Source organism: Oryctolagus cuniculus, chromosome 6 (assembly GCF_051225735.1).
Source record: "Oryctolagus cuniculus isolate XC-2025 breed Fujian yellow rabbit chromosome 6, ASM5122573v1, whole genome shotgun sequence".
NCBI lineage: Eukaryota > Metazoa > Chordata > Mammalia > Lagomorpha > Leporidae > Oryctolagus > Oryctolagus cuniculus.
The window spans coordinates 129,581,528-129,595,515 of NC_142872.1; the positions used below are offsets into that span (position 1 = coordinate 129,581,528).

The 13,988-nt window shown below is 34.0% G+C and overlaps 1 protein-coding gene across 47 annotated transcripts in view; it reads left to right on the forward strand.

Annotated features, from left to right (window-relative positions):
* The window catches only part of RIMS2 (regulating synaptic membrane exocytosis 2), a 718,020-nt gene that overhangs the window by 276,338 nt on the left and 427,694 nt on the right, over window positions 1-13,988 (forward strand). For 4 of the 47 annotated variants that reach the window (XM_051844723.3, XM_051844724.3, XM_051844727.3 and 1 more), the window contains exon 1: window positions 2,574-3,258. The exons of 30 other annotated variants lie outside the window; for them this stretch is intronic. In XM_051844723.3, coding sequence (XP_051700683.1) covers window positions 3,137-3,258 — 122 coding nt within the window. In that variant the 5' untranslated portion in view covers window positions 2,574-3,136. Of the gene's footprint in view, window positions 1-2,554; window positions 3,259-13,988 lie in introns of those variants that run through there. 13 more of the 47 variants (XM_051844717.3, XM_051844716.3, XM_089336438.1 and 10 more) reach the window with 12 other exon arrangements.

Here is a 13,988-nt window from a genome sequence, read left to right on the forward strand (position 1 = left end):
AGAAAATCTAAAACTGATGTTAACTGTAAACAACCTTTCTAATAGTATACTCATAAAAATTATAAAGTTCAACTAAAACACCATTTTTAAAAAGATTAATTTGAGAGGTAGAGTTACAGAGAGAGAGAGTGAGAGACAGAGAGAAAGATTTTCCATCTGCTGGTTCACTCCCCAAATGGCTGCAACAGCCAGAGCTGAGCCTATTGGAAGCCAAGAGCCAGGAGCTTTTTCCGAGTCTCACATGTGAGTGCAGGGGCCCAAGCATTTGGGCCATCTTCCACTGCTTTCCTGGGTCATAAGCAGAGAGCTGGATAGGAAGGGGAGCAGCAGTGACACCAACCCACGCCATATGCGATGCTGGTGCCATAGGTGGAGGCTTAGCCTACTATACTGCAGCACCAACCCCTCAAATTTTTTGGTTGTAAATATTGGTGCTTCTTTTATTTATGAACATTATAATTCATGAACATTATATTATATATTGTGAATATTATATATTATGAGCATTACTGTATGATATGATAGGCTAAGGAAACAAACAAGAAGCTAAGAACTAAAGGGAGGCCCAAGTTTGTTTCCTTTTCAATCTATGCCTATGGTTGAAAAATAATTGACTTCAATAAAACTTAGACATTTGTTTATTTGACAAATGTTTATTTTATCTCTACTCTCTACTGGGCCCTGTGCTAGATAAGTAAGACAGAATGCAGGGCTTAATTTCATAGAATTGAGACAATAAACATTTTTTCGAGTAAAGATTTTACAGATTTATACCCCATGCTATGACGTGTTAAGTGCAGGGTATAAGGAAAATACAAAATAGGGGTACAAAAAGGTTATAGAAAATCTTTATAACACAGTTACATTTGAACTCTTAATGATGAGTAGGAATAAGTAAAATGTGGTGATGGGGTGGGAAGGTGGAAGAAATCAGTTCTGGGACATTGAGGAACTAAGAAAAAGCTGATCAGTAGTGTGAGTGTTGTACAGTGAGAATTGGAAAATAAATCTCTGAGGAAGTTGAAATATTGTTCACTGTTCAAATAATCCATTTATAAAATTCATTCTAGTGATATTTTCATTGCTTACCCCATTTTCGAAGCTATTTCTATGATCTTGCCTTCAGATCCAGTTTTGAAACACTTAAGAAACCTGCTTTTTAAGAAAACCAGTGTTTTGCAGATGATCACCTTCTTATTTGGCAGGCGTGCATTTGACTAGTTATAGAAATGAAATCTACCCACAAGGGGAACATTGAAATGTGTTTTTCCATCATTGATAGTGTGAACTGTGAAAGTAACTTGAAAATAAGAATTTAAAAGATGTCTATGTTTCCACTTGTAGAAATTGACATTGTAGGTTATTTGCCTATTCATCTATATAGACTGGCCTATTTACAATTGTTGTGCTTTGTGTGTATATTTGTGTTTGAATGCATGCATACATATATACACTTATATAGAAAACAGGATGATAGGGAAGAGGTGTAGGAAATGCATTCTAAAGCAAAGAACTTCATTCCAAATACTTCCTTTACATTATGATCTTTAATTCATGAAAGGCTTTCTTTTTATTTATAAAATGATAGTAGCATTAAAACATATGTTTTATGGATAGTAAAGAGATAAATTTAGAAATACTTAAATAATAGGAAATATTATTTATGTATTCATAAATGTGAGCGTGCAAATAAATGGATGTGCACCTGTAAAAATATGAAATAATAGAGAATAATCAAAATGGGGCCTTCTTTATTGAGGAAAACTTGTAATTGAACATCTCAGTATTACATGTTTACTTTATATTATTCTTTGTCATTGGTTTACTCATATCAACAATTCACCAGTTTATAGAAGCTTCTTAGTTCATTTAAGTGTCCATTTATTGATAGTAATATATATGTGGAAGGAGATAGAGAGGGTTATGGCTAAGAATTGAGGTAAAGAAGGGCTAAAAGGGCTGAATCTTAAATATTCCAAAGATCAATACATCTAGTAAGCATCTCCATAAGTGAGTTGATTGTTAAAATTTGGTCTCCACACTACTCTTGGAGATCTTTCTTAACAGGGTGGATGCACTTGGATGTAGAATAGCCTAAGATTTTATCTGAAAAAGAGTTGCTGAGAATGGATGATGATGTAGGGATATTCTAGGACTGTGGGGACCTTCAGGAAATAGTTTCTTCTAAATATTGCTATGAAGTAAATTAATAGTAGTTGACGTGTGTCTGTTTCCTTGTTTGTTTTTCATCTATGTAAAAGTTTTGTTTAATGTATATTGTTTAGGTGAATTTTAATTGGTAGGAATAATTCATTCCAAAAATTACTTGACTAACCATGTAGTCACTATGTGTAGCCTTTAGAAGAGAACCAGATTGGATATTATTCATTTTCCTTTAAAAATACAATGAAAACACTTTAAATAAGAAATTAAGATGACTAAGTACATATTTTTGAAATGCATGCATTTCACTTTAGAATTGACATTATAAATGTAGGTTATAAAATCTCTATTGTCTATCATGTTTTTATTGCTTCATGATATCAAAAGAAGGATCTACCACTTATTTTTAGAGTGTTCTGGTCCTATGCAGCAACTAAAGAGAGGTGCTGTGTTGCAGGAGTTACTCATTTTTCAGAAGAGAGAAAGAGATTGGGGAAATGCATAATTTCTCTTCCTCTTACCCAGTAGTAGCGTTGGGAAGATACCTTATTCCCATTTTTATTACTTCTGTAATTTTTTGCTGGCAGCCAGATGTGCTGAAACTCCTGACGACAGCATCTATTCGTTGCGTGTTTTTAATAGGCTTAGAGAAATATGAGTAGAGTACATGAAAGCAGCTCTGCTTCACACTTCAGCTGGGAATGCCCAAAAGCTTACTGCTGTTTAGAATTCTTGCTACAGTCAGGAGAAAGCCGAAAGCTGCACGACTACTGAATCTTCTCCGGCTGAATTAGAAGAATAATGACTGTACAATTAACTATCAACCTCTGCTCATTTAAGCACAGTTTTTACAGAGCTCAGGAGAAATATGGAACTTGATTGGCATGTTTTTATTTGATGGTGTCTGCAAATAGATGACTTTAAAGACAGGTGGTAAGGGAAAATAAGAGAAGGAAAAAAAAAAAAAAAGAAAATGCAATTTGAGACATTGCGCCAGGTCTGCAATTCTGTTTTATCTCATTTTCATGGGGTTTTTTCATCCCCACCAAATATTTTACAAAATGAGCTTTTTGGACAAACGTTGAACAATGCAAGGTGAGTAAAGCTAAACTATATTCTCTTTAATATTGCTTTTTTCAAAATGATGATGTTGAATATCTGAAATTACTGTTTTATATTGAAATGTTAGTATTATATGGGTGTTATCTTTTTTTACCATAAATATAAAATTTTATGTAGTATCCTAACTTGATCCTAAGAAGAAAATAAGCTTACTTCAAAGCACAAAAAGCATTTTAAATTTAACTAGCTTTGCCTCTGAAACATAACACAGTTACTGGGCTGCTTCATTCTTCCCTTTTCTCATAAGTAAGTAATTAACTTAAAATCTCAGCTAGGTTTTTCTTTGTGAACACAGCAGTGATTACGTTGCATATATAGGGATTGTGCTATCTATTCATATGTGATTCCTTAGAAAATGGAATTAGCAATCATGCATGCTCATATGAAACATGCAGGAGATGTTTTCTAGGTCTAAGGTATTTCTCTCTGCAGGGTAGATCAATAACCACTTTTAAATAAGCTGTATTTTGGAACTGCTGATAATGCTTTGTATTAGGTTGGCTAGTTGGGGAGGATTCTTTGTTATAAATTCCTATCACATTGCCAGTGGTTTTGTTTTTGTGGTGAAGGTTGTTAAATTTTGAACATATGTGTTAAGTGGTTTCTCTGGTATCTAGTAGAAGAGGTATTCTATTAAAGAATGCTGTTAAAATGCAGTGTTACCATTCAGTTTTTCACATATTTATGTTATTTAGCTTTTGAGCATTTCTTACATTATATACCTCATTTTAACTAAATGTATGTGGAGAAAGACTGAGAAAGGAATTCTGTGAACATAGTAATACCCTGAAAGCTTCTGGAAACTGATGGGTAACTAACAGTGCATAGAATGTTGGACTGTTTTACTGTGCGCTTCCTCTGAGGATCTCTTAACAGTGTGAGGCAGCCTATTTTAGAGATTAAAAAATGTTCATTAGACAATATGTACCAGTTTATCAAATTAAAAGGACGCTTTTAATTGTTGGCCTTTAATATGTTTACTGATGATAAATGTATTTAGGACTTTTGAATATGGAATAGCAATCTATTTCTTATAAAATTATACTTTTTCTTAGAGTACTTCTGTTCAGTCAGCTAATTTAATTTTTTTTGTATTTCATTTTCAGACTAATTTAACAATATAACAGTGTATGAAATGTGAGGCTATTATACTATAATGGGATATCTACATTTTAAGATTTTTTTATTTAAAATATATACCTTTGATATCTGTAATTTACTGTAAGCAAATAATATGTATTGCATGTTATATTGAAGTAAAAGAGGCACCATGGTTTTCTAAAATTTTCCATGCCTGAAGCTACCAGAGTTTTAAGATTTGTACTCATCCTTTGTAAATCTTTTCCGTGTTTTATTTCCATCCCTTTCTTTAATGTGAAAAATTCATGTGTTTAGGAGTAGTTGTATATTCACTGTAGACATAGTGCTGTTACTGGCATGGTAAGGAATTGATGTTAAAGTAAGTAGCAGTTTTAAAATATGAGAATATCTGTTTTTTGAGGGGGTTGTATGAATTTGTATCACTACACTTTTGCATTTGCTTCAAGTTTCTTTTGCTGTTCACATCCTTGTAATTTCAGTATCCTTACTAAAATATAAAATTTTCTGATGCTTCAATTAAACATTAAACTGTGAAGTTTCTATTGCTTCCATAAGGTCAATCTGCCAATTTAGTTACTTTTACTATTATTTAAATTATCTGAAACTACCCATTAATCAGTAGAGAGTTACTGCTGCTTTAAGAAAAATATCCCTGCCTTTTAAGTTATTAAGTGTTTAGTCTTATAAGACATGTATTATTTTACAACTGGTTCTACTGATCTTCATATATAGTCAAGTACTTGATTTACTTTTAAGATTAGCCCAAAACAATTATTCAAGTAGTTACTTTGGAGATAGGATGAATGAAAAGTAGTTACATGAATGTGCAATTCTACATATTCAATTTTTATTTTTAATCCAAATTAGATACAAAGGTCTTTTAATTTTTTATTCTCTCTAGATTCTTTTAAAAATGACTAGATGTGCATATTTCAGTTAATATTGAGGGAGAAATAAAGATAATAGACTAACAAATTATTCTTGATGAAAAAACCCAAGGAAGAAAATGACTGAGTATATAATCAGAAGATGTGATCTTACAACAACTGAAATTTTCTTTCTAAATCATGAGCCTTTTAACTTTGTGTACTGAACATAAATGGTTTTAAGATTTTTAAGCTTCAATTATATAACTATTGCTCTTGGAAAGAACAGTTTGGGTTGTTTTTTGAATAGTTTGAGCTGGTTGACATGGGATATGTAGTGTTTGTGTTATGACATTAGCTATGATTTTTCAAGTGGTAGAAATAAGCAGTATAAATACAGACAACTAGATTATATTTTATTCTGAATTGCTTTCTAGGAGAAATTACTAGAAGAGTAATAAATTACTGTACATTAATTATAGGCAGTATTTATTTTAAAAGGACTCTTTCAAGTGACTTTTAACCTGAGACTTTTCTCAGAGAGCTAATCTTAACCATAAATCTGCAACTCAACTTTGATCAGGTTTTTTTATGGTAAAGCAGATGACTTCTATGTCATATTAGCAAAAAATGAAAATCACCCATAATAATTGCTCATGAAAACATATCCAAGTTTAAGTTGTCAAAGAAGGAAAGGTTTCATATACACCAACAATACTGTAGGTGTCAGAAGTCTCTAAACAGATTAATGATTGTTAAAGTATTTTATTATCTGATGAATAATGAAATTTTATGAGTGAAAGTAGTTGGAATATTTCAGACTGACTTTTTGTTGAAAACCATGTAGTGCAACCCTTATGTTTTACTCAGAGTTACTGGTTTATTATCTTAGTTCAGTCCTTAATGCTGTTTTAGTGCATAAAGAAGGCAGCAGAGTATCCTCTGTTCTTTTATAGCTAAATTGAAACAACTTAAGATTCAGCTAGAAAAAAAATGTGTCTACAGCCTATATAGATCCATTTGGTAGGTTTTGATGAAATACCATATTAAATTAAATTCCTCTTATCGAGTCTTCTCACTGTAAATCCATTTTTCCCCAATTAAATTATTTAATCAGAACACAAAGATAATTGCTTTTGTCGCCAGTAAAAAAGTCCTCAAGTGCTGAATTAATTTCGAAATCTAATTTTTGTGATCTTGTCTTTGGAAGCAAACATGAATATCAAGATGCTAGGAGAGCCTTTTTTTTTTTTTTTTAAAGCAGAGTTCATTGCATTGAGTTACCAATTGCTTGGGGGTAATATTGAAATGAATATAATAATGATAACTGTCTTATGATAGAATTAGTGGAAAATGTACTTAACACACCTAAGTTTTTCTGCTTTCTTATTATTAGTAATTGTTCTTGTACCATGAAGAAACCTGTATTCCTCTCTAGATGTAATTACTTCTTTTTCACTAAATATGTGATGGTGAGTGAATTTGCTGTGCAGTTTGGCCACAGAGGGGCATAGCAGAACTGGAATTTGTTTAGAATAGATATTAAAAAGTCTTTTTATTTGCTTGTTTGTATGTACAATTAGATATGCAGACTTTTATATCTGAAAGTAAGATTAAAAAGCTTAGTGACATCAAGGAATATTTGGATTTGTTAATGTTTCTAATGCAATCTGATTTGCCTGAAGTAGTCTCAGTTTATGCTGGATCAGAAGAGGAGCAGCCGGGACTAGAACCAGTGCCCATATAGGATGCCGGCACTTCAGGCCAGGGTGTTAACCCTTGCACCACAGTGCTGACCCCAGGATGTACACTTGTGCTACTTTATTTTTTTCCCATTCTGTGTCCTTTGAAATGTCACAGAATCAGTACTGGAAAATGACAAATAGAACTGCCAGATTAAGTATGGATTGATTTGTTCCTGACTTTTCTAGTTTATATTGTGGCGTATGTTGGATAGTGTTGAACACAGGAGTTGTGTTCACATGTAGGCTCTACTACTTACTGGTATGTGCTATTGGTAGAGTCATAATACTGTGAGCTTCTTGAGTTAGGGAATATTTATTTATTGATCTCCGAAATTATGCACATACACTCCTTGTGCTACTTCTGCATTAATACTTGTTTCCCTTAAGCTTCCAGAACCAAATACTGTGCTGCTTGCCCTCTCCAGTATAGATTTAGCTTTGCTTGTTCTATTGCTTCATACAATTACAATCATATAGAATGTAGTCTTTTTTTTAAGATTTATTTATTTTTATTTGAAAGTCAGAGTTACACAGAGAGAGGAGAGGCAGAGAGAGAGAGAGGTTTTCCATCCAATGGTTCAATCCCCAGTTGGCCGAATTGGCTGGAGCTGCGCCGATCCAAAGCCAGGAGTCAGGAGCTTCTTCTGGGTCTCCCACGCAGGGGCAGAGGGCAGAGGCCCAAGGAGTTTGACCATCTTTGACTGCTTTCCCATGCCATAGCAGAGAGCTGGATGAGAAGTGGAATAGCCAGGACTAGAACTGGCACCCATATGGGATGCTGGTGCTTCAGGCCAGGGTGTTAACCCGCTATGCCACAGCGCTGGCCCCGAATGGAATCTTTTTAGTAAGATTTTTTTACTCAGAATAATTTTAAAAATTAATATATTGTTGTATGTGTGAATAGTTTTCTTTTTTATTCCTGACTAGTACTCCATTTTATGAAAATAGGTTTTTGTAGACATATATTTATTTCAATTGGTGGATATCTAGAAGACTAATTTGTAGATCATTGGGTTGGTGTCTGTTTAGTGTTATAATGCCAGATCATTTGAAAAATGGTTGTACATTTTAAATGTCCACTAACAATGTTTTAATGGTTCATTTGTTCTACATACTTTGAAATATTTGGTGAGATAAGTCTTTTTAACTTTTGTCATACTGGTGAATTTATAATAGCATTTTGTTGTGGTGTGACTTTGTATTTTCAAGCGCTTTTTCATATGTCATTGGACATTTCTATATCTTCTTTTGTGAAGTATCTGTTAAATTTTTTTCTCTATGTTATTTTCTGTGCTCACTCTTAAGTAATTGAACTGTTTTCCAATATATATTCCAGAAGCTTGAGTTTTATCTTTGCATTTTAGGTATATGATCCATCACAAAATTATTTTTTGTATATAGTGTGAGGTAGGGATCAAGATTCGTTTTTTTTTTTTTTTCCAGATTATTGTCCAGTTGTTCTGTTACTGTTTACTGAAAAGACTTACAGACATTTAACTCCCCTTTGAATTGCTTTGTCAATTTTGTAGAACATGGAATTACTTTAGTTTGGTTCTATTCCTCTACTATCTATTCTATTCCGTTGGTCTATTTGCCTGTCCTGGGTAACACTCCAGTCTTACTTTTATAGTAATCTTGAAATCAGATAGTGTAAGACCTCCATCTTTATTTTTCTTTTTCAAGTTAGTCTTAGTCCTTTTCATTTTAACACATGTTTTATAATCATCATTAATTTTTATTGGAAATGTTTGCTGGGGCTGTTTATTTTGTATTTTGGTTTATTGATCTGGGGAAAATTAACATCTTAGCATTGAGTCTTCCAGTGATATATCTGTTTATTTATTTAGATCGTCTTTACTTTATTTAAGCAGCCTTGTTCTTTTTCCAATTTTAGGATGGAGATCTCATTAATTGTCTTAATTTTTTAAATAAGTATTTTAAGTTTTTGAGCTTCTTTTAATCGAAACTGTTTCTTAAATTTCAGGTTCTAGTTTGTTTCTGGTATAGAAAAATCTACATGAATCATTCTTTAAAAATATTTTGTTTTCTTATTTAAATTTATTTTGTTTGAAAGAGAAAGTTGAGGAGAGAGAGAGGAAGAGAGTGAGGGAGTGAGTGTGAGCACTCTAGTTTTCTGGTTTACTCCCTAAATGTCCATAACAGCTGAGGTCTGGATGGGCTGAAGCTGGGTGCTGGGAACTCAATCCTGTTCTTCCACATAGTGGCAGGGATCCAATTACTTAAGTCTGCTGTTTCCCAAGCTGTGTTTTAGCCAGAAGCTGGAATCGGGAATTAGCTAGGACTCCGATATGGTGTCCTAAGCAGTGACTAAATTGCTGTGCCACACTCACACTCCAACCTTGTATTTTTACATTACCAAATATTCTTTCTAGCTATAATTGCTGTTTGTAGATTTATTATGATTCTCCATGTAAACAGTCATGTCATCCAGAGATATGTTACATCTTTCCAAATTATGCCTTTTTTATCTTGTCTTATTATTATGCTTAGAACCACTAGTCTAATGTGAAACACAGTTTTGAGAATTTCTTAGTTTAATTTTTTAAAAAAAATCATGTATGGGCATGCATTTTGTGAACTGCTCTTACTTTGAAGCTTTAGAAATTATCATATGATTCTTTCCCTTATTTTGAAAATTTTATTAATCAACTTTGTTTAGTTTTGAATTTTAAATCATCTGTATAATTATGGGTTCAGTTACTTGTCATGGAGTATTATTCATTTTATATGTTTCTGGCTTAAACTTTCTATGATTTTTATAGGAATTTTTGTATCTATGTTCATGAGAGATACTTATGGTTTTCTTTTATATCAGTGTCCTTGTCAGGTTTTGGCATTAGGGTTATTTACAAAGTGAGCTGAAAAATTTTTACTTCTTAATTTTATGAACAGCTTGTGTTAGATTATTGTTATTTGTCCCTTAGATATTTGCTAGAATTAATCAGCAGAATCCTCTGGACAAAGGAGTTTTTTTTGTGTGTGTGAAAACTTTGCTAAAGAATTTAGTTTCTTTAAATAGGGCTATTTCAATTTTTTCAAATCTAATCTTTCTCAGTTGTGATCAGTTGTATTTTTTAAGAACTTTTCTTCTTTATCTAAATTTACTAATGTGTTATAAATTAAAAAAAATTTTCTATATTAAATATTTTAATGTATTCTATTAGAACGGCATTCACACACATATACATGAATGCACACACATACACACAGAGACTGAGAAAGATCTCACAACCACTGACTCACTCCCCAAATATATACAATGTTCAGGGCTGGGAAAGGCAGAAGCCAGGAGCCAGGAACTCACTCATTCTGGATGTCCCATGTGTGTGGTGGGGAACCAAGTACTTACAGCATTATCTGTTGCCCCTCAGGATTTGCATTGTATGGAAGCTGGAAAGGAGAACAGAGCCATGGCTCAGACTCAGCTCTGATACAGGATGCAGGCATCCCAAGGGCTGGCTCAGTGCTGAGCCAAATGCCTTTTCCTGTCTTCTTTTTTTTTGTAATTTTTATTTATTTGAAAGGCAGAGAAAGCAAGAATGAGAGGAGGAGAGAGAGAGATAAAAACAGGAGAGAATTACTTCATCTAATGGTTCAATCCTCAAATGTCCAGAATAGTTGAGGGCAAGCCAGGCCAAAGTTAGGAGACTGGAACTTAGTCTGTGTCTCCCACTTGGATCCAAGGACTTGATCCAGTACTTGCTTCTCCCAGGGGAGGTAGCAGGAACCCAGGTTCTTGAGCCATTATACATTGCCTCCCAGGGTGCATATTAGCAGGAAGCTGAAATTTGAAGCAGAGCTGTGACTCAAACCCAGGCACTAATGACACGGGATGCGCATCCCAAGTGATGTCTTAACTGCTGCAACAAAGACCTGCCCCATTTAAAAAAGACACACTCGGCCGGTGCCTCCGCTCACTAGGCTAATCCTCCACCTTGCGGCGCCGGCACACCGGGTTCTAGTCCCGGTTGGGGCACGGGATTCTGTCCCGGTTGCCCCTCTTCCAGGCTAGCTCTCTGCTGTGGCCAGGGAGTGCAGTGGAGGATGGCCCAAGTGCTTGGGCCCTGCACCCCATGGGAGACCAGGAGAAGTACCTGGCTCCTGGCTTCGGATCAGCGCAGTGTGCTGGCCGCGGTGGCCATTGGAGGGTGAACCAATGGCAAAGGAAAACCTTTCTCTCTGTCTCTCTCTCTCTTTGTCCACTCTGCCTGTCAAAAAAAAATATATATATATATAAAAAAAAAAGAAAAAAAAGACACACTCTATAGTGATAATCCTTTTGTTATTCTGATATTGGTGTTTAAAGTTTGCTGTTTTCTCTAATTTGCTTAACATTTTACCTAGATGTTTATCATCTTTTTTTCTTATGGCTTTGTTAATATTGTCTCTTAGACAGTTGTCAGTTTCTCTGATTACTGTTCCTATCTTACTTATTCCTTTTCTTCTATTTAATATGCGTTTAATTTCCTCTTCTTTTCAAGCTTCTTAATGTAGAATCCATGAATTCTTCTCATTCATGGATAATTCAAAAGTACGTTAATTTCTAAACATTATATGTAAAAATGTCTTTTTATTTATGCATGATTTATTTGGGCAAGAGCACATACCTGTATAATTCCAAGCATTTTAAATTTGTTGGGATTTATTTGACTGCCTGCTGTGAGGTCTCTCTTGGTGACATGCCCTTGAAAGGAATATGTAATCTGCTGTGTGTTAGTAGTCTATAAATATTAGGTCATGAGGGTTTAATAGTGTTACCCACATTTTCTGTCTCCTTATTGGCTTTATCCTTTTTCCCTGTTTTAATTCCAAGAGAAAGATGTGAAAAATTTTAACTACAATTATAGAATTTAATGTTTCTCTTTTGGATTTTTGTCAAATTTTGCTCTGTGTGTATCTTAATTTTCTGTTCTATTATTGGGTACTTAGACTTTTATAACTTTTGTGTTTATATGATTTGTGTTTGCTTGATTTAAAAAAATATTGTGAAGTGTTCCTGTTTTCCTTGTTATTACTTTTTATTCTGCAGGTCTTTTTCTTTTTTATAATCATTTTGTTTTTATGCTAGGTGTAAGATGTAACCACTGCCTCTCTTTAACTTACAAATTAAATAATCATTGATTTTTAAAAAGATACATTTGATTGCCAAAATAAAGAGAAAAAGGGTGGGAAGCTTATCTTTGGCCTGAAATTGAGTTTTTCCTTCCCCTCTTCCTTCCCCCCTTTCTAACCCCCTTCCTGCCTTCCTTCTTTACTAGTCTATTTGTTGTCTAATGGCTAATGGTAAAATTTGAGTAAGAAGTGCAGAGATTTTTCTTCATAGAAAACCTGTTTGATATGATTCATCTAATTCTAAGGTAATTCCAAATATAATTTCCACAGGGAATTTTAAAGGATATTTTGTTTGTAATGAGAATGAGTAGAATAAAGATGAATTTCTGCTTTAACAGCTGTCAATTGGTTTTTCAAGCACAATTGTCAATCACAGTATAAAAAATGGAAAGTGTGTGCTCAAAACTTCTAGTGGTAATTATTCTAATCATGGTCAACTTCTTAGGTTAAGTTTCCATGGCCACAATATATTTCTGCAGTGATTTTCTGAACATTACTTTTTTGGGCCCTTGTGAGTCATATCATAATTTTGAAACAAAATATGACAGACATAAAAATAGTGCTCACTACCTTTTCTAGAGAATTTGAACAGCTTGTTATAAAAACTATTTGCACAAAATGATAATCTGATGATGAAAATACACTTATAACAATATGTGCTTTAAAGAATATTACCATATTTCCTATAAAGCACACATGGCTAAGGAAATGCATATTTATATTTTTTGCTGTAGGCATTACAGTGAATATATAGATGAGTAATTTCAATGAAAAATGGTACTACAGTTTGATCATGTGATCCAAATATAATACGGAATTCTTCATGTGCATGGGCATGTGGATTTTTTAATTATCTTTCTACTTTTTAAAATGCTTGTTAATTTAAAGATTTGTTACTGTATAAAACATTTAATACAAATGCCTCATTTATTAGCTTTCTATTGTTGCATGATTGATTATCACAAGATTAGTAGTTTTAAACAATTACTGTTTGTTATCTTGTCTTTTGATAGGTCAAAAATTTAGGTAGGCTTGTTCAGATTGTTGAATGAACCACAGAACCCAATTCTTAGTGCTTGTAGATTATGTCTCTGTTGCTCCCAACATTCAAGGCTTCTTTTATCTCTTTCCTCATGCTGCCTCCATTTTCAAAGTCAACAGTGGAAGGCATGTGAAATCTTTCTGAGGCTGGGAATCATATTCTGCTACCAGCAAGAAAAATTCTTTACTCTTAAAGGGTTCATGTAATCTGGGCCCACCAGATTATTTTACATTAGATTAACCCAAAGTCAGCTGAGTAATACCATTAATACATGTTTTAAATATCCCTGTTACCAGGTAGCATAATGAATATGGAATCATATTCATAGTCACGTGGTTTAGGAGAGAAATTTGGGACGAGGAGACATTTTTAGAATTCTCTCTAGATGGGGCTGGCCTGTGGCATAGCAGGTAAAGCTGCAGCTTGCAGGGCCGGCATCCCATATGGGCACTGGTTCAAGTCCCAGCTCCTCACTTCCAATCCAGCCCTCTCCTATGGCCTGAGAAAGCAGTAGGAGATGGCCCAAGTCCTTGGGCCCCTGCACCAGTGTGAGAGACCTGGAAGAGGCTCCTGCTGATGGCTTCGGATTGGCACAGCTCCAGCCCTGGTGGCCAACTGGGGAGTGAACCAGCGGAAGCAAGACCTCTCTCTGCCTCTCCTCTTTCTGTGTAACTCTTTCAAGTAAATAAGTAAATCTTTAAAAAAAAAAAAAACTCTCCCTAGAAAAATTTAAATGTTGGACCAATTAGAATGGAAATACACCAAAAATACATATAAATTGGATGCTAAGGTTAATAGATAACAATCCCATCTATG